At 39.7% G+C, this 24702-nt stretch overlaps 1 protein-coding gene across 1 annotated transcript in view; it reads right to left on the bottom strand.

The window, feature by feature from the left end:
• Positions 1-24702, bottom strand: part of LOC113491233 (ADP-ribosylation factor-like protein 8B-A) — a 29184-nt gene that overhangs the window by 4045 nt on the left and 437 nt on the right. The window contains exons 2-5 of the mRNA XM_026867996.1: positions 20390-20470; positions 5267-5340; positions 4817-4910; positions 2598-2665 (exon numbers count right to left, since the gene is read on the bottom strand). Of these exons, the coding sequence (XP_026723797.1) occupies positions 2598-2665; positions 4817-4910; positions 5267-5340; positions 20390-20470 (317 nt within the window). The remainder of the gene's footprint in view (positions 1-2597; positions 2666-4816; positions 4911-5266; positions 5341-20389; positions 20471-24702) is intronic.

Raw genomic sequence — 24702 nt, 5'->3', positions numbered from 1 at the left:
CCCAGTCAGAAAAAAGAAGCATACAGAAGATAGAAGCAGGGACAGGTAACCTGGGAGTAGTACAGAAACACTGTCCAAGCATGCAGAGACAAAGGTTGGACAGCCAAAGCCCAAGTAAAACTGGATCTCTTGAGGGATGTCAGAAGCAACAAGAAGGGCTTCTATAAATACCAAAGTGACAAATGGAAGACAAGGGAAAATGGGAGCCCATTCTTCAATGAAATGGAGGACCAGTCACAGAGGACATTTCCTTACACATGGAAGAGGCAGATGTACTGAACGCTGCCTCTGCCTCCATCCTCACTAGCAAGGTTAGCCTTCAGGAATCCCAGGCCCCAGAGACCACGGGGAAAGTCTCAAGCAAGGAAGTGGAACCTTTGATAGAAGAGGATCAGGTCAGGGATACATAAGCAAACTGGACATAAAGAATTTCATGGGTCCCGATGGAACACACCTACAAGTGATGAGGGAGCTGGCTGATGTCACTGTGAGGCCACTCTCGATAACCTTTGAACGATCATGACAACTGGGAGAACAATCATGGCCTGAAGAGTGGAGGAAAGCAAACATCACTCCTATCTTCAGAAAGAACAGGGATAAGAACCCAGGGAACTACACGATGGTCAGCCTCGCCCTGGTCCCTGGGAAGGTGATAGAGCAACCAATCTGGAAACCATTTCTACGCATGTGATGGACAAGAAGGTGATCAGTAGTCACCATGGATTCACAAAGGGGAAATCACGCTTAACCAACTCAGTAACCTTCCACAATGAAATCTACAGCTTGGTAGATGAGAGGAGAGCAGTGGATATTGTGTACCTTGACTTCAGTAAGGTTTCTGACTGTCTCCCATAATATCCTCATAGATAAGTTGAGGAAGTATGTGTTGGATGAGCAACGATGTGGATTGAAAACTGGTTGAACAGTCAGTCCCAGAGGGTGGCGATCAGTGGCACCAAGGCCAGTTGGAAGCCAGTAACTAGCAGTGTATCCCAGGGATCAATACTGGGTCCAATTCTGTTCAACATCTTCATGATGAATGAAGACCATAATAAAGGTATTTATAATGAATATATCAATATCTGTATAATGAGTGGCTGATGGGGCAAACCGTACCCTCAGCATGTTTGCTGATGACATAAAACTGGGAGGAGTGGCTGATAGACCACAGGCTGTGCTGCAATCCAGAGGGACCTCCACAGGCTGTAGAAATGGGTTGACAGGAACCTCATGCAGTTCAACACAGGGAAATCCAAAGGCCTGCCCCTGGGGTGGAACATCAGTACATGCTGGGGGCTGACTGTTTGTGAAAGCAGCTTTGCAGAAAAGGACCTGGGGATACTCGTGGACACCAAGTTGAACATGATCTAGTAGTGTGGCAAAAAAGGCTAATGGTATCCTGGGCTGCATTAGGAGTGTTGCCAGCCAGCTGAGGGAGGTGATCCTTCCCCTCTACTCAGCCTTGCTGAGGCCATACCTGGAGGGCTGTGTCCACTTCCAGGCTCCCAGTACATGAGGTATGTGGAGCTACTGGAGAGAGTCCCACTAAAATGATTAGGGGACTGGAACATCTCACATATTAGGAAAGGTTGAGAGCACTGGGACTGTTTAGCCTAGAAAAGAAAAGGCTCAGGGGGGATGTGATTAACATGTACAAGTATCTGAACGGAGGCTGTAAAGAAGATGAGGCCCAGTGACAGGACAAGAGGCACAAACTGAAACCCAGGAGGCCCCCTCTGAACATAAAAAAAGACCTTTTACCCCTGAGGGTGACTGAGCACTAGCACAGGTCGCCCAGAGGGGTTGCAGAGTCTCCATCCTAGGAGATACTCAAAAGTCATCTGGACATGGTCCAGGATAATCAGCTCTAGGTGGTTTTGCTTGAGCAGGTGGGTGACAAAATGACCTCCACAGGTCCCTTCCAACTTCAGCCATTCTGCAATTCTGTGTTTCCTAGGTCCCGGCGTAAATGCTTAGCTTTTGGAACATCCTTCTATACTGAAATCTCACTTTACTGAAACCTCACTTCACTTCACTTGCACCTCCTATGAGTAAAATTATGTGATTTGAGACAAAGAATCCTATTCTGCAAAATTATTTCTATACTGGCCATTTTTACAAAATTGTATTTTCCTTACAATTACCCTCACAATGCATCAACATGTTAGTTTCAGTAACCTATAAATATATGCTTTGGATATATACCAAAAATATCTGAATTGCTTTAATTTACAGACAGTAGTTTGAAATGGTTCTGTTCTAATATCATGCGAGCATTTAACTGCCACTACAATGTACTCTGAAATATGTAAGTGAGCCTACTGCTGTCTATAGTAGTTGGATCTTCATTGATGGGAAAACAGAATTATCTGAAACAACTTTATACAGCTGAAATAATAATCAAGAGAAATTAACATCTACTGCAGTCAGTTATCAGCCTAGATTACTATTTCAACTGTCAGAGTAGCTCAAAGTGGAGTATCTCAGAATGTAAAACAGAATCTGTTATAGCTGGTTATTGCCATAGGCTACCAACGATTTTCTCTTAATATCGATTTTCACTGTGTTTCAGCTTTTTACACAGGCCAGCTACTTACAATTTCTCAATTAACTGCTTTTCATCCAGTGCACCTGGGAGGTCTCTTTTATTTCCAAGGACTAACACCTGAAAGAAATCATTCATATTCATGTTAAATCCAGGAGCAATAAAAGTTTATTTTTGTCTTTAACCATTTGTTTGCATTATTTTGGATCTTGCAAACAAGTATTCAGAATGCAATAGCAGACATATTCAAAATGACCAATGAAGAAATTCCTCTCCTACCCAGGGTCAGATGCTTGATGCCCACCCTCTGAAAACTGGATCAAATTATTTCTGAGTGTATCAGTACCAGAAGTCTCCTCTGGAAGTGAATCTCTCCATTCCAGATGGCATTATGGGATGGTGTCAAGACTGCACTAAATTAATTCCTTTTCCATGCAACTAAACCTGAAGGACAGCATGCATCAGGTGCCCTAAAGCCACAACAGACATTCAATCCATAGGACCAGACTAAAGTTAATCAAAAGTAGGCCCCAGAAGTAGAGGCTCAGTCTTCAAGATCCAGACATGCTTCTCTCTACAGTTTTGCTTCCCTGCTTCTTAACGTTGACATACTAAACAGCCAGGCATTCAAAACATATATCACCCAACCACTAGCCAAATGCTGATTCCTGTCCCTCGTCTTTGAGCATACATGGTAGAAATCAGAAGGGCAGCCATTAGGAATTAAGTCTGAGAAATGCAGAAAATTTAATGAATAGATGCTGGAATTTAAAGAGTTCCTACACAATACTTAGGGCTTAAAGTGTAAATTAAGATCAGATGAATGGGTTGAGCACATTCTAACATAAAGTAAGAAATGGAAAGTTTTTCTAATTATGATTGCATTATTGTTTTCCAGATGCACTACAATTCCGAGTCAAGATTGTCCCATTATTTCCCATGAATCTGGAACACATTAAACTCATTACTTGCAGTATCAGATTAATAAAGCTACCTTAAAATCTGTAATGCCAAACCCTGAGTACAATAAATTGAAGGAAGATCAATAGTAGTTACTACCTATGAAATAAAAATAAGTAAAAAATACATTACTGCACCTTGGAAATTACTCTGCTGGTCAGGCTGAGCAATTGGAATGTGATATTATAACATACAAAGGGAAAGGAACTGAAATACTTCTGAAGATATGAGCAACCTATCATTTCAGGAAGGAAAAGTGCAAAGTATAACAGGATGTGAAAATAGTACAAAGGACAGACAATATCACTTGCCATGAACAGTGTGACTGTAGATTTCCGTAGGTTTTATTCAACATGTACTTAACAAAAAAAAATACAACAGTAACAGCAAACATTATAACAAGGAGAGTCACTTGAGAAATTTTCCTTCAAGAATGGATCTGTGAGAACTTTATTCTCACAATGATTTCATGTTGGCTGTCTGTCTACAAATTCTCAGATGACTTCGATCATTTCCACTGGCCAAATGTCCAAATATCTGCTTACAAAAAAGGGGCCAAGCAAAAGCCATCGTTGTAACTTCTTCCTTGTTTGTATGTATCATTGTTTTCTTTCTTATGATCAAAGATACACACTCTTGCTTGGTGATCTCAGAATCAAAGATCAATGCTAACCTGATTGATTCCTGCTAGCTCTAAATTGGCAGATTACAATAATTAAGCAACATTAGTCTCCTACTCCATAATTCTGCACTAGATTTTCAGCAGAATATACTGTTCTTTGACACTTCCTACTGGAGAACAAATGTGTATTTATGTTTATTCCATAGTTTAGTTGGAAAAACCAAAAAAGTCAAGAAAAATAAAAAGTCAGGACATAGAAAATGCAAGCTCCTCCCACAATCTCTGGAATGAGAAGACACTACTTGATGTTAGTGTTCTGACAGCTTTCTGAAAGACAAATCTCACATGCCTTAAGATACTGACAGAAACATATCTAGGTCACTGGTTCAAACCCAGTCAACAAGGGGACTGACTGGAAGTAATTACTGTCCGATAATGCCACATGTGAAAGCTATTTTTTTCCAAATCTATTCTGACATTTAGACTACAAAACATACAAAGACGCTGAAGCACTAATAAGATGTTGAGTACTCTGAAAAAAAAATCAAAATAATTTTTGCAAGAGAGCTCAATGTATCAAGGCTGCATCATATTTAAACTAGTATTTTCAAGAGCCCAGAGGAACAAATTCATGAGGATTTAGGCTACACTGTCTACATTCAGGTAAGAATAATAATCAGAATACTTACTGGAATTCCATGCAATTGTGGCTTATCTATCAAACTGTGTAGCTCATTCTTTGAAGCTTCAACTTTCTCTAAGTCTGCTGCATCCACCATGTAACTGCAATGGGAATATAGTTATTTATGGTATTGTCTATTACTTGAAGAAAGTTGCATTAAAACATCTGAAATGTGAAAAATGTGTTCAGATTGATAACAGCATTAAAACAGTCCTGAGCTATATAAGCCCTGCATTTATTAATACAGGAAGATAAACAATTAAATACAGGCAGTGGGCAAAAAGTGGCCTGGAACATGCAATTACTTAGATACTGAGTTGCTGGATGTTTAAAACACACTACTTTTATTGTGTTGCATCTTCTTATGTGATGCAGATGGACAGAAAGAAAAGCGTATCTATATTAATAATACATATTTTAAAATACATTTTCTGTGGGCACACATGAGAAAACTTACACAACTGCATTGACTCCTCTGCAATAACGCTCCCACATGCTTCGAAACCTTGGCTGCCCTCCAATGTCCCATACCTGGAAAAGGTAAGAACACCCCAACCCCAAAACATTTTTGAACTACACAGTACTAACAGAAGAGCTCTTACAAGCAGCATGCAGGTTGTGTTGACAATGCCTTAATGTAGGCAGCTTTTAAAGTGACCTTCCTCAAAAGACTGGTCTTCCCGGCCCCTTCCAGTCAATGAAGGTGGAAAGGCATGTTCACAGGGCAAGTCAGTCCTGTGACCTTAGCAGCTCCAAATGTCCATCTGGAGAACTACACCCTTTCCCACTCACTGCAAGAAAACCTCTTACTCAGATACCAAAGCAATTCTGAAAAAATACAGTCTAAAACCCAGAAAGAATAGCATCATTGTATGAAAAAAGTTATGAAGCTGCATTTTTTTATAGGGCTAGGGAGACCTGAGTTAAGAATGCATCAAGGCCTTCAGCTGGATAAAGATGGCTATTAAGTAAACAAAGAGTTGGTCGGAGAGCAGACTGAGTCCATGTAAACAACTATATAGTCTAGGAAGCTCCAATACCTCCAAAGCTCTCCTATCTGCTCATCAAATGTGCTTTAAAAGACACATGGATTAAATGATCAGAAGCAGAAAGAAAACAGTAGTGTAGGGTAGGCCTGAAGTGATTAATCAGTGAATCTTAAGGAAAGGAAGCTCAAATTCTGCATGGGATTTTATAAAGCTCCAATCCTGCAACTACTTATGCATGCTATTAGTGTCCGGCAATTCCACTGAACTCCTTATTAAAAGGCAGACACATTATTTCTCTGTAGAGGAGTTACTTGCTCTGCTTTGCTTGCAAAAATTCAGTATTTTTGGTGGATGACAATAATCTTGTTTTAAAACTGTTTCCAAGATCAAAATACCAAGGAAAGGATCTAAAATATGCAGGCAAGGGCCACGTGATGATGTAGCTCTTGCAGCTACATCCCAAGACAGTTGTGTTACAAGTTACACACCTATTAAAATAGTGATGAACATGGAAAAATAGGAGGAATTGATTTGTTCTTGTATCAAAGAGAAGTAATTATTTCTTATTTTAATCACATTTAGTTGTCAAAACAATAGGAACTGTATACCAAGATCTAGGAGGTATATCCATTACAGCACAAACTAAATTTGGAATTAACATATATAGAAGCAAAATTTTCTTGTTTTCATTTTTGTAAATCCAAATATAATAAACCAGCTGTGGCAACAAAGACTTGCACAAAAGAGCAAGACTCACAGACCCTTGGGATAAGGCCCTTTTCAACTAATGTGGACTATAATTTTAATTCCACAATCCATAAATCATACATATGTATCAATTTCTCTATCATTTTCAACACCTTTTGTTAATATTTTAGAAATAAATATATCCCAACTCAACATTAAAATCATGTTCTGATTAATATCTTACTGTTCCTTCTAGCATAAAATTAGTATATCATCTAAATGAAGATTGCTTTTGATCCCCTTTAGAAGATCAAGAATTTTACACATTAAAGACAGCTGAGTGAACTACTGACCATGAACTGGGTATCAATTATTATCTGCACTGACATTTGAAGCACTGTTTCAAAAGTCTTAATAAAATAAACTTTTTTTTTAAAAGCCTGAAAGAGATGAGTACATAGTTCAGCATTATAGTTAGATGACAAACCTCACACCAACACTAATTATTCCAATAACTCATCAGGACCTTGAAACTATCAGTAACCATCTGGTGCACATCTGTGTGTCTGGAAAAAGAAACCAAATTATTTTCTCGGTAGATCAGAGAAGAAAGAAAGAGAAAGAAGACAGGGAAGGCCAATAGTAATGTTAGATTTTTGGAAACTAACAACAATTATTCCTGGTAGCCAGAAAAATCTGTATGATGTAGCCTGGACTAATCACCAAATAAGTAATACAAGATAAAGAAATACTGTTTTTGTCCTTGATTGATGTTATGCTATATCTATACTATATTAAATTGCACTGCAGAACAAGTATTATTCTCATTAGCAGAAAGAATCACCTTGAAACAATGGGAAGGTAAGTCATTTCCAGTCAGTTTCCCTCATAAGGCTTACAGCTATTCATTAAAGTACAGCACGAAGGACACAAGATAGACTAGGTGTTTTTAATAGTGCTTGGGACCCCAGTTTACATCAATATATTTAGTTATAATTATCTGAAACAGGGAAAGAAAATAAATGCATTAAATAAAAAAAATCTTCACCTCTGCATATGAAATTAAAATGATGCTAGTAGTAACTTTCTAATATTCTTTATTATATTGAAAAGCCAATGACACAGTTAACTACTTTATTCAGAACACAAATCTCTGCCCCAATCCATTTGCACTGTAAATGACTGAACAGACAGAATTGTGAGAATACAGAGGCACCCAGGAAGGAAAGCAGAGAGGTGTTAGCATTAAGGAAGTTTTCTTGCCCTCCATGTTTTCTACATCACCTATTTTTGTACCTCAGTATTTAATACACAGGTAAACAGTATATTCTGGGTGTGAACTGGGAGAGGCAGGAGACTAAACCTTAACAGCAGAATATACAGCTAGCTATAAAAAGATTGTTTTGTCTGGGTAATTTTTAAAAAGAGACTGGACTTCAAATTGCTCTCATGGCTTTTGTTGCTCCCTCAGGAATAAATTTTTTGTAGTATTTAAGTGGTAATTTTATCTCTAGAAGACCAGCTGATATTAAGAATCTCAAAATGCATACAGAATGACCAAACCAGAGAAAGTTTCTTTGATGCACAGTACCGTTGCCTCAGAGATTAAAATCTCAAGGAGCTGTTGTTTAGGCTCAAAGGCATGTATCTTATTCCTACTTCAATTTATAAATCACTGTTTTCTTTGTTCCTCTCTAGACCTATAGAGTAGTAATTCTCATCATGCTTGCCCATCCACACTCTCATAAAACAATGCAATGTTTTAATCTGTAAACTAGATTAATCACTATACTTTGGAATCATCATTTATCATACCTGTTAAATCCAATTCTTCTAAAACAGGAATCTCTCTGGATACGCCTCTTGTTCAATTTTCATACTTCATGTGGCTCTAAAGCTCCTTCTTTAGACTGCAGCTATCAGCTATGTTTAAGGAGCAAATCTTTTTCTTTTGCACAAAGGTATCATGACAGTTGAGCAAAAATCCAGCTGGGGAATATGTTCAAAGGTCTTCAAAAGCTTTCAGTTGCAGGAAGGCTCATTAACACTCTAGTTGCATTTCTTTTAATTAGCTTATATAGTGGTAGGGCTTGACAGTAAGAAAGCTGCAGGAAGGGAAAAGTAGTATTTGCTAGATGTCAGTTTTACTTTTTTTTTTTTTTTCAGACATGCTGGGTAGGATATTTCTTGTGGACAGAGATGTGTACAATGACACATTTTTATCTCAATGTCAATTCATGGGTCCAGTACCTAAGATCTCACCATAGTCAGTGAAACCTAGACAGCTATTCAGCTGACCAGATATAACGTCTTCTTTAGGATGACAGAATTATCCTCTAGGCTTGATGGTACGGACTAGAGCTCCTCTGACTGTTATTAAAGAAGTTTAACCCTCACTGCAGACATATAGCTGTTTACACTTAAGCATCTTAACTTGCAGGCAGAATCCAACACTACAAATACCTGGACTCAGAAATATATCTTTCTGGTTAGTATTCAGAAAATACCAACCATAAAAACTAACCTGAACAAACAGGTGAGGAAATTCTAAACACAGAAAAGTATTTGGGCAGAATAAGGCAGCACCAGCAATGTCCAACACCATGTTCTACACAGACAAGTCCACATACACTGAAATAAGACTAATGAGCTCATGCACACACAGCAAGCACAGTCATAGCATTCACAGCCAACTCAATCTGTAATGACAGGGAGTAACTGGAAAGCATGGGATTTATTTCCCTCAATTTCTGCCATCTAAAATGCAGACATCTGATCCAAGTGATTAAAATTTATCTGTGGCTACTGAAGAGCTCAGAGAGCACCCACAGCAGGAAATAATTCCATCTGTTTTACCCACCTTGTCTACCAGGTGAACCATTCTTGCAAAGCACACACTGCTCTCCACTGAATTCAGACAACTGGCTCAGGCTGGCTTCCTCCTTTTCACCTTGCTAAGCTCAGGGGAGACAAATCCTAAGTAGTCACCTATTCTAGACTGCAATCTTCCAACAACTAATGTTCAGCTTCCCTATCTAATAAACTGGAATAATAAAAAGAGCTAAATCCAATAACCTTAAATTTTTTAATAAACTGCCTTGTGGATACAAAACTATAGATCCTTACTTGTAGTACCAGTCATGTAACCTATTATGGAAATCAGAAAACCTTACTACCTTAGAATAATTACTACCTATCTATTATCCTGTATTTTGGAAATGGCTTTACAGTTGCTCTTAAAGCTGAAAAAAATATGCCATATGGCTACATTTTCTGCAGGCAATACTTCCCAGATCACTGTGTTCTCTGAAATCAGTCTTTGTCCTTTAAAGAACCCTGTGGTTACTCTTTACTGATGATAAAGTCCAACTTTTAAACACTTTTGCAACTAGGTATATTATTTTAGACATGACAGACAAAAAAAAAAAAAAAAACCAAAACACTATATACACACTTCAAAGTTTATAATTATTTTATTTAATGATAGCACTTTCACTGAAGAACAGGAAATGGACTTAGATGGGCAACAAAAAATGGCTGAGGATGTTAATCTCCCCAAAAAAAGCCCAGAGGCTTTTTAATGGGAGGGGTTATTTCTCAATGACCACGGTATACCTGTCATTTTGTCAGAGACACAAGGTACAATGTTGAAAGGATCAACAGGTGGATTTTAAACATGACACAAAAGCAATGTCTGCTCTCAGAAAGTTTTCTGAGCCTCATGTTGCTTACCTCCACATTGTGTTCTAAGGCAGAAGAGTACCAGGAAACCCATCCTTAGAGAACCCATCCTTAGAGATAAGACTGTAATCCTCTCAGTTGAGACATAACACACCTCCAAACAGACAAAGCCAATCTACCCTAGCCTCAATATTGTGTCCTCCCCAAAGTAGAATGTTCTAATTCTTCATGAGCACGTGCAATCCTTTGTACTCTCTTTTCATATGATCATGAATCAGTCTCTAGATGTCAAAATCCAAGAGATTCTGGTGAAAGCAGGCACATAGAAGTTATAGGCAGAACCTGCATTTGGAAGACTGAAGTCAAAGAGACAGAGGCAAGGACACTGATAGTTTAAAACAGACAATCAATAACTACTGTACTGATTACTAATTTTGCTTGTCCTTGAAGAACATACAACCTTGAAAGCAAAAATTAGTATTTGCTCAATAGCAGAGAAAAGCCAGGAGGATGTGCAACAGGGTGTATGCTGGGGAAAAAAAAAATAAAATCTAATACTGGTAGATTAGACAAGAAAAGGACATTCTCCCATGACAGATTTAACCCCACAGAGCAGCTCCCTGGCACTCTTCCCATGTGTCCCCCTTGGTCTCTACCTCTCAAATCTGAGCAATCCTGACAGATTCCCAGTATGTATCAATGAGGCAATGCTGATGAGGACAGAGCTAATCAGGGGCTGCATTTATGGTTCCCAGGTGGCCCAACAGGATATTGGAATAGAACATACGTTTATATAAGCTGCAGATAACTTCAAACTAGAAGTGGATAAAAAGAAAAGATTGGAATCCTAAAGTATCTAGACCAACTAGAGGGATGGTCTGAAATAAGGCAGCTGAAATTTAGCACACCTAAGTTCAGAACGCTGTATTTGGATAGAGGGAGCCAAATGCATTAGCGCAAAATGGATAATAACCAGGAGGAGGTGCAGGACAAAAAGCAGTTTGAGACAAAAAAGCAAGTGAGCAGTTCACAGACTGAGTATCTGTTTCAACAGTGCTGCATATCTCAGTATGTAGTAGCAGAAGCATCATCTTATGTACTATTCTGGAAGTGTACTGCCCTGTCCTCAATGTCAGGGAGGCTCCTACATCGGTTTTGAGCATTACTCTAGAGAACAGACACAGGCAAATCTGAAAAAGTCCAGATGAGAAAAGAGAGGGTGAGCTGTTTAAAATATAACCTATAATGAGGGGAGAGGGGAGCAAAACCATGTTTCCCAGGAAATGGCTGCCAGATACAGAAGAGAAAGAAAAAGCATCTCAATTTGTGATGACAGAAACTCATGTCAGATATTAGGAAAAAAGTTTTCTAACACTTAAGGGTGAAAGAACAATGTACAAAACAAGGGATATTGTAAAACCTTCTTCATGGAAAAACAAATATTAAGAAACGATTACCCAAGATAGTTGGGTAAATATCTGATTCACCTCAGAGCACAAGTTTGGTTTAGACGACTCCTTGAGATCAACTCCTGGGCCTCATTTTTAGGAGTCCCAAGAGTTACTCTGAATGACGAGTGAGACATTCAGCATTGACTGTTCTGACTGAGGACACTGGCTTCTGGCCCCATGTTTTTGGCCTGACCACTGTAGAGGTTCCGATCTAATGCATGATCCTTACACTGCAGCACACAACTCCCAGCACAGATAGAGTCTCCAAGGCTTCTTTTCCCAAGCTATCAGATGAGAGAGTGCTTTCATACTTTCCCTTATTAGTTGATCATTGGTAATTCTGAGTATGCTCCATACTTACTCTCTGAGCCACCTTGTAACCCTAATTTAACTCCTTTTCACAGAATCACAGAATCACTGAGGCTAGCAGGGGCCTTTGGAGTTGCATAGTCCAACTTACTCTGGTTAAAGCAGGGTTACCTAAAGCAGACTGTGCCCAGGATGGAGACTCCAGAACCTGTCTGGTCAGTCTGCTCCTATCTTCAATCACCCTCACAATAAAAACACTTTTTCTTATGGTTTAAATAGAACTTCTCATATTTCAGTTTGTGCCCACTGCCACTTGTCCTGTCACTGAGCACCAGGCTACACTGATGAGCTCCCTGAGCCTCCTTTTCTCTCAGCTAAACAGTCCCAGATATCTCAGCATCTCCTTGTATCAGAGAAGCTCCAGTCCCTTAATCATCTTCATGGCCCTTCACTGGACTCTTTCCAGTTGCTCTACACCCCTCTTGTACTGGGGAGTCTAGAACCGGACACAGTACTCCAGGTATGGCCCTACTAGTGCGGAGTAAAAGGGAGAGATCACCTCCCTTGACTTGGTGTCAGAGCTCTTAATAATGCAGCCCAGGACACCATTGGTCTCTCTGCTGCACAGGTACACTGCTCACCAGCAATCAACCTGGTGTCCATGAGGACCCCCAGGTCCTTTTCTGCAAAGCTGCCTTCCAGCCAGTCAGCCTGTGGTGGAGCCTGGGGTTGATTCTTCTCAGGTGTGGGACTTTGTACTTACCTTTCTTTAACTTCATATGGGTCCTATCAGCCTGTTTCTCCAGTCTGTCAAGGTCCCTCTGGATGGCAGCATAATCCCCTGCTGTATCACAGCCACTCCTCCCAGTTTTGTATTATCAGCAGAGTTGTTGAGGGTACACCCTGTCTCATCATCCAGGTCACTAATGAGGATGCTAAACAATCCCTGGGGTATATCATTAGTAACTGGACTATCTGCTGTGGATCACAGCCCTTTTGAATCCAGCAGTACAGCTTTTCCTTACAGACAACTACCATAAATGACTTGGACATCCCACAAAAATCTTCTTTATAGAAATAATCACTTTGACTTGAAATCAGCCCAGATACAGCACAGCCTTTTCAGAGTGACCAAGCCATATGGACTAGTCAGTCCTTGCCAAAACACTGCTGGAGCTATAACGGCCGTACAGAGAGAGGCTTCTATTGCTGCATGACACATGAGGTGATGTCATGACAGGTAGGATGTTTTCTAATTGCTGCTAAATAGCAGGATGAAGCATTACAAAGCAGGAGGACTCTGATTCTATGCCGATGTTTGGAGACTTGGAAACTTTACGGTCCAGAGGAGGGAGGAGTGCTGCAATGAAGGAAGCTGGCTGAGGAACGCAAGAGCCGGGACCCTCCTCTTCGCTCTCTGCCACATGAGAGCAAATAGCAATTAGCAATTAGCTCGGCTTCACCCTCCGGCAGACTGGCCTGCGCTGGCCGGGCGGCAGCTCCCGTGGAGGGACGCTGGCCTCTAGTGGTGACAGCCGGGGTGACCGCAGTCCGACCTCGGCAGCTCCGGCCCCGGAGCTGCTCCCTCCGGACTGCCATATCCAGGGAGGTGCACAAACTGTCAGGCGAGGCTATTTTAAAAAAACGAAGTGCAAGAGCAACGAAAACAGAGCTGCTGCATATGTATGTCTTGTGTTGCTGTTTCTATTTTATACCTGAGACTATCCTAAAACCATCACTGCAAGTATCAAAGGTTGATTAGTTGGAGCTTCACAATCATTTAAAATAACAGTTGGTGATTCAGGTCTTCTGAGGCTCTCAAAGTTTGGTGTGTTAAAAAGAAATTTTTAGCGACTGTCTAGCTTTCCTAACAGTAAAACAAGACAACTACCAATACTGAGATGATCCAAAAATACGAGACATTCCATCAAAATCAAATCACTCAGCAAACAACAAAACTTGCTTGGAATTAAACTCCCAAATTAATTCAGTCATAGATTTTATTTTTTTGCCAGAAAAAAAGTGATAGCCATCAGTTTTGTTATGAGCTTCATCAAAATAGTTTTAACAGATCCCTAAGTTGTAGTACATTAGGTATTTTGATGCTGGAAATCATACTGTAATTTAATACCTCAGCCACAACCTCTAAATCCATAAAGGTTCCTGTTTAGATTTCAAATATTGTCTGGTAAAATCTTTCCTCTTTGCCTCCTCCTTTTTTTGGAAATAACAGGTGACAAGTTTTATTAAATACATTGACAAGCCAAATTTGACAATTCATGGTTAAAGCTTTACATTTCTGATCATGCTCAACTTCAATTAAAGAGCATGTGAAATCATCATCTTCCTACAAAATGTTTTAGCTTCCATACATCAGTGTTTTTCTTTCAGAGTGGTTCAGATAAATACTCATACACATAGGCATGCCAGTAACCATACTTTTACACACTAGGATTAGAGACTAAACATGAGAATAAATCCATTGGCTTCTGGAAATGACTGCCAAAATTGGAAGAAAGTAAAGAACTGTGGGATCCTCAGTTCTTGTTGCCTTCTCAAATTGTATGGAATCTAGAGATACAACTGTAGTAAAGAAACCAGGTGGTGACGCTGCACTAGCAACAGTACTTTCTTTTCAGCGGCCTACTCCAAAATACAGGAAAAAAACATAAAGAACTAGTATCACCTACTTCCTGTTGCAACTTACTATGCCTAAGGTCATCAGTTTTATAATCCCAGAATTCTGTTTTCTCACTTGAGGACTTTTTGATTCAGATGGTTTCTCAGCCTCACTCTTCTAATAAGTTTAATCAGTTCTGTTTCACAGTGTCCTCTGAGACCTTTGAAAAAGGTCAGACACATGACCTATCTGCTTAATATGAAGATCATTCCTGCTATGTTTGAAGGACTTCACAGGTTCAGTAATGTAACACTTTATCCAGGAATTTTAATAATAGCTGACAGTTGGATATCATATATTTCTATGATAAAGGTAACCTGCTTTATTGGATAGAAAGGTTAAAGAAAATTTCTCTCTGAATCCTTGTTGACTAGGCTGCAAATAGCTCATCAAAGGATTCTAGCAAGAGGCATCCGCTTCCACCACTCTTCAGTCATCAATGTATCAACAAATGATGTCATTCTTCCCACAGTAAAATAATTTTGGAAACTTTATCTAGAAATTATGCTGTAAGATTTTAACAGCTTACCTACAGGAATAGTGACATACAAGTATTTCGTCTTGACAGGCTTTGAAGGAAATAAGCATCTATACATAAGAGCCACATCCCCCTACATCTCTTACTTTCAATGTATGCTGTTGTAGCAAGAAATCATAAGAACTGGTTAAGATAAATTATCTTCCTGTGCAGACTAGCTTCCAAACCAAGTATCATTTCTGAAACTAATAAGCATATTAATAATGTTAGCATGATCCTTTTATTCTTAACAATTCTGTTGTAACAACTAGAGTATAACATGACTTTCGAGATCAAAGCGTAAAACAAGGCACAGTTCCACAGAAACTCACACACCTCCTCCCTGCATGAACTCGATCTTGCAGTATCATTTGTGCAGACAACTCCAGTACAAACTTAACAGTAATTTCCCTCACCTACTTGAACTATCCTGGCTCAAAAATTACTTTTGAAGACTCTTTCAACAGCCTTCTCGTTTTCTGCCACGTCTGAAAATTCTGGAGCAACATCAGTATAGCACTCCAACTATCCTTATGCCTTCTATATATATAGTCTAAATCATGGCATCATTGTTTCTATGCAAAAGACAGAAAACAAGGGAACTGAAAGGTAGTTCCTATTCCTGTGGATTATTTATGAACTGTGCTTAAATGTAGTAAGTTTTTTATTGACTGTGGCATTGTCCTGGGTTTGGCTGGGATAGAGTTTATTTTCACAAGAAGTTGGGAGGAAGCACAGCCAGGGCAGCTGCCCCAACTACCCTAAGGGATATTCGGTACCATAAGACATCATGCTCAGTATGTAAATGGGGGAGCTGGCCAGGGATTGTGGCTTGGGAACAACAGGCTGGGCATTGGGTTCCAGGTGGTAAGCAATTGCATCATGCATCACTCACCTGATATATTCTTACATTAGTATTATTATTTCTTAACACCTTGTGTTGTCCTATTAAACTTATCTCAACTCACGGGGTTTTTTTTCCTTCTGATTCTGGTCCCCAGCCCACCAGGGCAGGGAGGACTGAGAGAGCAGGCTGCAAGGTGCTTAGTTGCCCGCTGGGCTTACACCACGACAGGCATCTATGGAACTCTTTGATCAGTAGTAAACTAAGGCAGATGCAATGAAAAGTGAAGTTTAGGAGTAACTACAATAGAATCCTCTCTGGGTAAATTAAGAAACATTGCTAAAGCTCAAGTGGAAGGTACTGCTTCAGTACAGAAATACTCTTGTGAAAGAGAAGGGAAGGCTCAGGCAGGAGGACACGGAACACCTACATGCTGAAATAACAAGTTAAAATACCCCTTTACATAAGTGAAAACTTATGACAGTTTGACTATTTAAACTCAAACAAACAGCTTTCGCTTGTGAGTCTGCGTTTGCCGCTTCATAACACAATGCTAATCATAATTTTGTCACTGATCCTGTTCTACACACCTACCATTGAAGTATCAGAGGTCAAGAAAGCATGGCATAGCCTTAGGATGCATTTACACTTGCAAGGCAGTGCCTCTGATGTCCTTGTTGTAAATAAACTATTTGATTTGCTGTCACAGCTAGTGTACATGTGAATTTCAGTATAATAAAGAGAATCTTGGGGGAGAAAATCTATACAATTAGCACATCAATCAGACTGTTCCAATATCAATGCCTATTGACTTCTCCACAAATTCTCTTTCATAACTAGTATCAATCATGAATTAATCATAAGGGCTAGAAGATTTAACACCATCCAAAGTTCATAAATCCTAATAATATAGCATTAAACACTTATTGTTTTTAAATAATGTCAGTGGTCCATCTGCATCTAAAAGCAGTCTATGTGTGCATACTGAACACGTTAATTCTGGCAGCCCTCTAGGAACAGGCAAGGGTAGTCGTGCTTAAGTTTGCAACTACCAGAGTGGAAGGATGAAGGAAATGTTTTTTTCATCAAATAGAGACTGTTTTCTTCCTGGTCAGATTCTGTTCCCTAAATACAGTGTTTCGTAGCTAAGTCAGTCTACCCAGGCTTCCCCCAAAATGCATCATTTTGCCTGCGTCTGTATCCTGCTTTCCCACACTATGGTGGCACCTGCAATCACACAGCTGTTTGGGGAGCACACTGCTTAGGTAATTTTACTGGGGAGAAACTAGCATGGGGGCAGGTCCGGTTTGTTGGTTGCTGGGGTTTTTTTAGAGGATGCTTTCATCCAGATCAGCTGGCTGACCTGACTACCACTTTGCCATGGGATCACTGGTGCTGATGGAAAAGGTGTGCAAGGGTGCACAGCCAGGCTTAAAGTAGACTGTAAAACCTCATACCATGATCTACTTAAGCTGATTGTAAAAGCTGACCTTTAATCTCTGCCACCCTCACTAGGATGACCTGATTCCCTCTCAGGTTTTCCAGAAGTTAAGTCTACTTTGTCCGTAGCATGAGGAACATCATATTGAGGTTTAGAAGTGTTACCATGGGCAGTTTCTTGTTGGTTGTTTTTTAAGAGGGGCTTTTATTTCCCATTACAGGAAAGATTCTGTTTGGAAAGCAGAATTTGGACCCCAAATTAAAAAAAAAAAAAAAATCACAAATTCTGATTTTGATTAAAAAGGCACTCTTTTGGGAGAAGATGAACAGGAATGTACCAAGCTACTGTCAGGGTGAAGTATGTCCTTTCTATAGCGAAGTTCAGCTCTTTGCTCAGCCACACGTGGATGGTTGTTGAGACACATTCAACAGAAGGACCCAAGACTAGAGTTTCGTTTGGTTTTTTTTTTTCCCTCATTCACTAACAAACTTGCTCCTGGACTAAGCAAGGACATTTGTTAATTCCTCTTAATGGACAGGAGTGGGTACTTTGAGGAATGAGGTGTTCAAGGTTTGGCCTTTATGTGTATATGCAAATGAAAGAAGCACAAAGAAATCTCAAAGTGGAAGAAGGGAACGTTTGATGGGCGTAAGGAGAGTTGGAGGGAAACTCTACAGCAAGGAAAGAGAGGAAATACCTCTCTGCTCATCAGTATACCTTCTTGTTATGCAGCATGAATACTGCCCTATGGCAATCAAAGCACATGTTCTTGTGAATTCAGATTTCCCCTAACCAGCCTTACCTTACATGCAGTGTACACACTACTACAAGCAGAGCTGGCCACAGAGAAATGAACCAGCAGAGATGAGAGAGAGCTTGGATGATTTTGTATATACTGAGAAGAGAGGTGAAGAGGGGCCACAACCAGAAGTGAAACCTCATCATCAATGAAACTGTGTTTTTTCACCAGTTTCAAACATCGCATTCATAAGAACTAACAGAAAGCATCATGAAATAACAGTCTCCATTTACAAGAAAAAGCTGCGTAACTGTTACTCGGCAGAATGTGTGCTACTTTGGTCTCCTGAAAGACCATTAGAGTTAGCTTTTACCCTTCCTGATTCCTGGGTCTCCAAAATAAACTGAGCATACAGGGTTGGCTGAAAGAATTAGTGCTGAGAGGCTTTTGATTATGGTTACCTACATTTTTCCCGGATAAAGTCCAACTGATGCAAGCTTACTCATACTGCCATATAAATTCCTCTGTGTTTTCAGAAAGCTGCCCACTATGTAAAGCAATGCTAGTCTTGACTTTTTACTTCAAAGAAAAGTTTGGACATGTTGCATTGAGTATTGCAGTGTTCATCATGTGACAGTTTGATTTTTTTTAAACTCACAACACACACACACACACCTTCTACACTGACAAATTTAGGTTTCTATCAAACAACCACCTTTCAGGAAATGTGTGAATTAAAAACACGGTATGATGTTACTTTGCCTTCCTGCTCACCTGCTCTGTGATAAGAGATCAGATTCTCTCCCAAAGTAGGCTCTAATCACGTACATGATCATGCACAAAGTCACAAAGCTGAGGTTACCAAGGAAAGAATAATTCTCCTCCACTTCTACTCCATTTTACATTTTACTCCATTTTCCTTTTAATCCTTTTACAGTCTTTACCATGAACCTAATTTTAAGATACTCACCATCATTTATTTTTGGCAATGTGCCAAAATTTCCTGGCAGACTAAAATCAGATCAAATCATGGGTTATGTTAAGAGGGTTTTTTTTCAGCCAAACCTGACATGAATTTCAAGAGGGTATACAGGAAGGAGGGTTGGAGTGATGAGAGGAAATAGTTGGGTAACATTAGACTTTCCATTTCAACAGATTTCAAAAGACTGGCTTATTAGGCGCTGTAACATATAAGTAGTTGTAGAGGAACCTACTGATTATTCTGCAAGTTTAGAACACAGAAGTAGATACACAGGTGAAACATACAGCTGAAGGCCCTACAGTCATTTGAAATTTTGAGAAAGTATAGGAAGATACTAAGACCAGAAACAGACAGGCAGTCATAGTATTTATACCACTATGGTCATTTTAGGGTTTTTCAGCCCAGCTTTAACATCTCCCAACCAACAGAAGTCAAGTACCCTTTTTACCACCCCTTATCTGCTCACTGTTTAGAGAGACAGTTTAGGTAGACAGTTAACAACTGCTTATATTCACATTATAGGTAATTTCAGATAATCCTCCCTAGGTTTAGGAGTCACACCAAAGCAGAGGAAAAAAATATCTTTAGAACTAAGGCAGAAAGGAGAGAAAATTAAGGAAAAGGAGGGAAAAGTCAAGATAAGGGCAAAAACCTATATTCCCTTTATGTAATTTTAGATAAAGTTATTTATTCAATTTAGACTAATCAACCAGGCTCCCTTCATAATCAAACAACAGAGAGTCCCTTAACAGTGCTGGAGTGAATTATCTCTATTTTGATGACTATGGCAAGAATCACAACCAAACTGGCATCATCTATATTTCTCTATAGGCCTAAGAGACAGTTCCCCAACTACTGATTTACAGTAGCTGTTCTATTTACACACAGCTAACATTATGCCAGCTAAACCACATTCTCTGCTGAGATAAGTAAGTTAGTAGTGAAGTTACTTCAGATTTCACTTACAGTTGTGAGAGAGAGAGAGAGATAGAAGAGAGGCACCTCCAGAAGTCAACACAGCTCCCTTAACACCTCAGATTTTTATGACCTTTCTAACCCAAAAAAGTGCAACAAAGCTTCTGCTTGGTTTGGATCTAATGAAATCAAATAGTTTAATTTAACAGAGAAATACATGACTATATGCTTTTAAAAAGTTATTTTTGAACTAGAAAAACAGATAAATGATCCTATCATCTTAAATTTCCTATGCTTTTACAATCACTTTGTCTACTCTGTATTAATTCAAACATGCATACCTACCTTTATGGTAACATTTCCTTTTGTTATTTTTCTCATATTGAAGCCTACTGTAGGAATCATATCTTCTGTGAACTGCCCTGACTGGAATACAAAAATATATATATATATTTATTACAAAATAGTTGATAAACAGCAGATAAGTTTCTCATTTGCAATCTAAAATTTTTATTTTACAACACTAAAATATTAATTTTCTGCAAGAGCACTGGCCAGCACTTCAATTAAGGAAGACCATTTCAGTCCCTTTAAACAATCTTTTATTCTCTTCAGTGACAAACATCACCCCAGAAAACATGAGACTTTGAACAATTCTTCATCTAAACCTTCAGCAAACCAGAATGCAGCAATCAAAATACAGAATCATAAATGGTTTGGGTTGGAAGGGACTTTTAAAGGTTATCTAGTCCAACCCCCAATATGACTATACCAGAATTTTTAACTGTCGTTTCTCACTATCATTATCAGTGGTTTAACTACAAATATAATAAACAGTGAAGGAGTATTCATGTAGAGAGTATTATATGCAGACCCTTTCCTTCTGAGTAGGTGACAGCACAGAAGTCTCACTGTGGAAGCTTAGAGAACACCATTAAGACAGAAAAATACAAGGTACTAACTCAGCACAGCATAAACCCAATACAAAACCAAAGTGCTGACTCCTCCCCTAGTTCACAGAAATATTTTTACAAGACAGACACTTGTCATCATGCCAGTGGGAACCTTACACACATCTACCCACTACAGAAGACAGCTTTTGAGGAGAAAGGTGAAACTCAGATCCAAGTAGATAACTCATTATTCATTCTTCCTTTTCAAAATGTATTATTTATAAGGAAATGTGTCTCCTAGATGTGGTGCATTAAGACAGGTGGGTGGTTACTTAACAGTTATGTCTACACAGAGGCCCAGGTACTCTCTGGCAACATACACTATAGTACTGGTTTTCCAGTCATCCAGAAAGGGGAGCAAGACCTTCTGGACTTGCCAACACCCTTCTGCATCTATGTGGTCATATTCTCTTCACCTATCTCATCATCCCATGTGCCCTGTGGGGTTTTTTGGAAGAAAATATGGGTGCGGACAAGGAGGGAAGCAGGCATGCTCCAACAGGTCCCTCCCATCTGACAAGGGGATGATCAGAGCTTCAGGGTGCACTGGAGCAGCTATGTGCCTCACAGTGCACACACTGCCACCAGCTATCCCTAGTGCTATCGTTTGTCTCTGTGCATTTTCTGCAACTTTTCTCTTTACTGTTCATGACAGAGTGAGAATATACTATGCCTCCAGTTTGTGTTCACAAACTAAAATTAATTATTTTTAATCTGGGACTTTAAAAGCTGTATAATCTTTGACATTTACTATATCCTCTCACAGGATTTTGGCGTTTGGAATTAGATCCTTCAGGCAAGAAACATCTTCCATCAATTACCTGTTCAACTTTACCTGTGGGAACCTACTCACTAAATTCTGTACTATACAATTTCCCAATCTTTTGTTTCTGAAAGTCTTTTTTTTCCCTCTTCTTTCCTTGCTTCAGTGACTTGTCAACAGCAGTAGGAAAAAACAGTGAAGACAAATGCACCTGCAGTCTCACACAGATACATGTACCTAGCAGTGACAGAAGTTTTTAATTTGATGAAGTAAGACAAAGCCAATCCGTAATGATCTCCTGTAGCAGGTCCTGGCCTAATTTGTTAAAATATATAGTACATTTATTTGTGAAGGACAGACATATAAACACATATGAACACAAAGTCCAGCATCATTACTCAAGCACATGAATGTCTGGAAAATCAGCTAGACAACTCAGGAGGCTATTGTTTAAACAAACTCACAGAAAGTCGGGATTCCACTTTTGCCATCAAAGTATATACTATATGCAATATGCTCAACTGGAAGACATAAATAAAAATCCCCAAACCATAATTGCTCTGGTATTGGGGAGAGAACACAATCAGCACTCCCTTTATTGGTCTTCAGTCATTTCCTCTAAAAATTTTCCATTCTGGTTGAATGGAATCAGCTACAAAGAAAGCATTATGTTTACAGCTCTATTTTCCTACACAATGAAGAAAAGAAAGTAATATTGTGAATCGTTTGCCCACATTCATCCAAAAGCTCCGATTACTCTAAGTGCTGTAAGCACCATAAAGTAAAAAATCTGTTCGATTTTGCTTGCTAAAGAAGTTTACATGACAAATTGCCTATTTTTGTGAATATACAAGATGTACAAGTTTATCGTTGCATCTCAGTAAAAAAGAGATTACATCCTGACACAGATGAAAATAACTAATGCAAAGGAGTCTGTAACGCCCTCTTTAAATTATGCTGAATATTGAGATGACAATGAATACTGCCATTACCCCCTACCATATCAACAACCATGGGCAAGATTCTATTTTATTACATCAGTGCACATCCATAGTAAAAGGCCATTATCTAAGGTTTCCACTGTGAACAGAGGACTAAATATGGCTTGAACTCTTCAAGGAAGAGACTGTCTCAAAGGGTGTTTAATCAGTGTTAGCATGATATGATCTCTGAATACTACTGCAAAGTGGAAAAAATAGTTAATTTCCTACCATTTGTTTTTATGATCCATTACAGTTTGCATTTTAAGTAGCCACTATTTTGCAATATTTATTTTCATCTTGTTACAGTCTAGCTACATACACACAAATGCACCTAGAGTTCCCAATCTATTTGCCAGCCTGGTACCAACTGTATTCAAGAGTAAAATATTATCCATTGCCTTACCCTACATTGTTTACTTCCAAATTTTCCAACAACCCTTCTTTGGTAATTATCATGGTGTGTCATCTCCAGACTGAAAGATCCAGAAGCTACAAAACCTGCGACCTGTGCTATTCCCCAAGTCAGAAAACATGGATGCCTTGCAAAATATTCTTAAGCAACACGTTTGCTGGTAAAATCAAACCTGCAGTAACAGTAGTGCTCTGGTATTCAAGATACTAGTAACGGAGACAAACACATATGATGCCATTCCACTAGTGGTGTAGTGTAAGTGAGTGGACAGTTACAGGGACGAAGTCTAATACCACACACTACTGTTACTAAGGCCACACCGCCTTTTCCCCCTTCCTCAGCAAAGCTCACCTGTGGGAGAGGAACGCTTCCAATGGGCCTGAGGAGTGCTGAGGCCCATGTTACCAAGACTGTCCAAGTGCCTAATGAACTAAAATAACAGTTCCAGATATTTTCTGTTTATTGATTACTGATGTGCCCCAAAACATAATTCCATTGTGCACTTTCCCTATCCCATTCCTTTACTCCTGCTCTCTCTCCACTTCTTCACTCACAATAATTCACAATCTCCTATTTTCCCCTTAATCCACAATTGTATGTGAAAGCAAGTAATGAATACTATGTATTCATGTCATCATTGCCTCAATCTATCTGACTTTAGGCCATATGCCTCCCAGTCTGCTTTTGATAGGTGATATAGTTAACTTCAGGACAAGGACTGAAGAACATCAGGAAACCTTTATCTTGTGGCAGGTGAAGTTGCAATACATCTCACAACAGTTCTCACCTTACACAAAAGGGTATGCACTAAGCTTTATGATTAGTAGCAACCATATTTACAACACATTTTTCTTCATCTTCGGATGGGAAGTAAATCTTTGGGATCCACCCAAATGCAGAAGGCATAGCTAACAAGGATGAGGAACATATTTCAGCATGATGACAAAACAGAAAACGCCATGGTAAGTGTTAGCATTAGAGAGGTACAAGGCTGCAAGGCCATCACCCCAGTGGGAAGGGAATGCCAAAATCAGCCTTGAATGCTGGAAAAGAGCTATCAAGGAATTGTGGGGAGGCATTGATATTGATGCACCTGATGGGAGGGCAGAATTCAGCGACAGGAGAGTTGTGGCCTTGGAGGATGGACAATCTACTCCGAGTTATTTTGGGATATGCTGGCCGTGAAAAGCCAACTCTGAATCACGGACAAGAGCCCGTGCTCAGCAATCTGCTTCGAGATGGGCACACTCTGCAGTCTGACACGGGAGACATTTTCCTTCTCTCTCTTCAGTTTCACACCCACCTGAGCCTGCTGTGAAATTCTCGAGGTTGCAAAAAGACCAGAGCTGCCTCATGCCCGCGCCCGCCCCCCTCCCTCCCTGACTCCGCAGCGCACCGCCGCGCCGCGGGACCTCAAGACAGGAGGCGGCCTCGCCGCAGGCCCCGCAGGCAGAGCCCGCACTTGTTGCCGGGGGAGCGGCTGAGGGAACTGGGGGTGTTTAGTCTGGAGAAGAGGAGGCTGAGGGGCGACCTCATCGCCCTCTACA

Source organism: Athene cunicularia (assembly GCF_003259725.1).
Source record: "Athene cunicularia isolate RWA chromosome 1 unlocalized genomic scaffold, athCun1 chr1_part2, whole genome shotgun sequence".
In the NCBI taxonomy this organism is placed as follows: Eukaryota; Metazoa; Chordata; class Aves; order Strigiformes; family Strigidae; genus Athene; species Athene cunicularia.
Note: the sequence above shows the minus strand (reverse complement) of the source record. Positions and strands in the feature narration are given on the sequence as shown.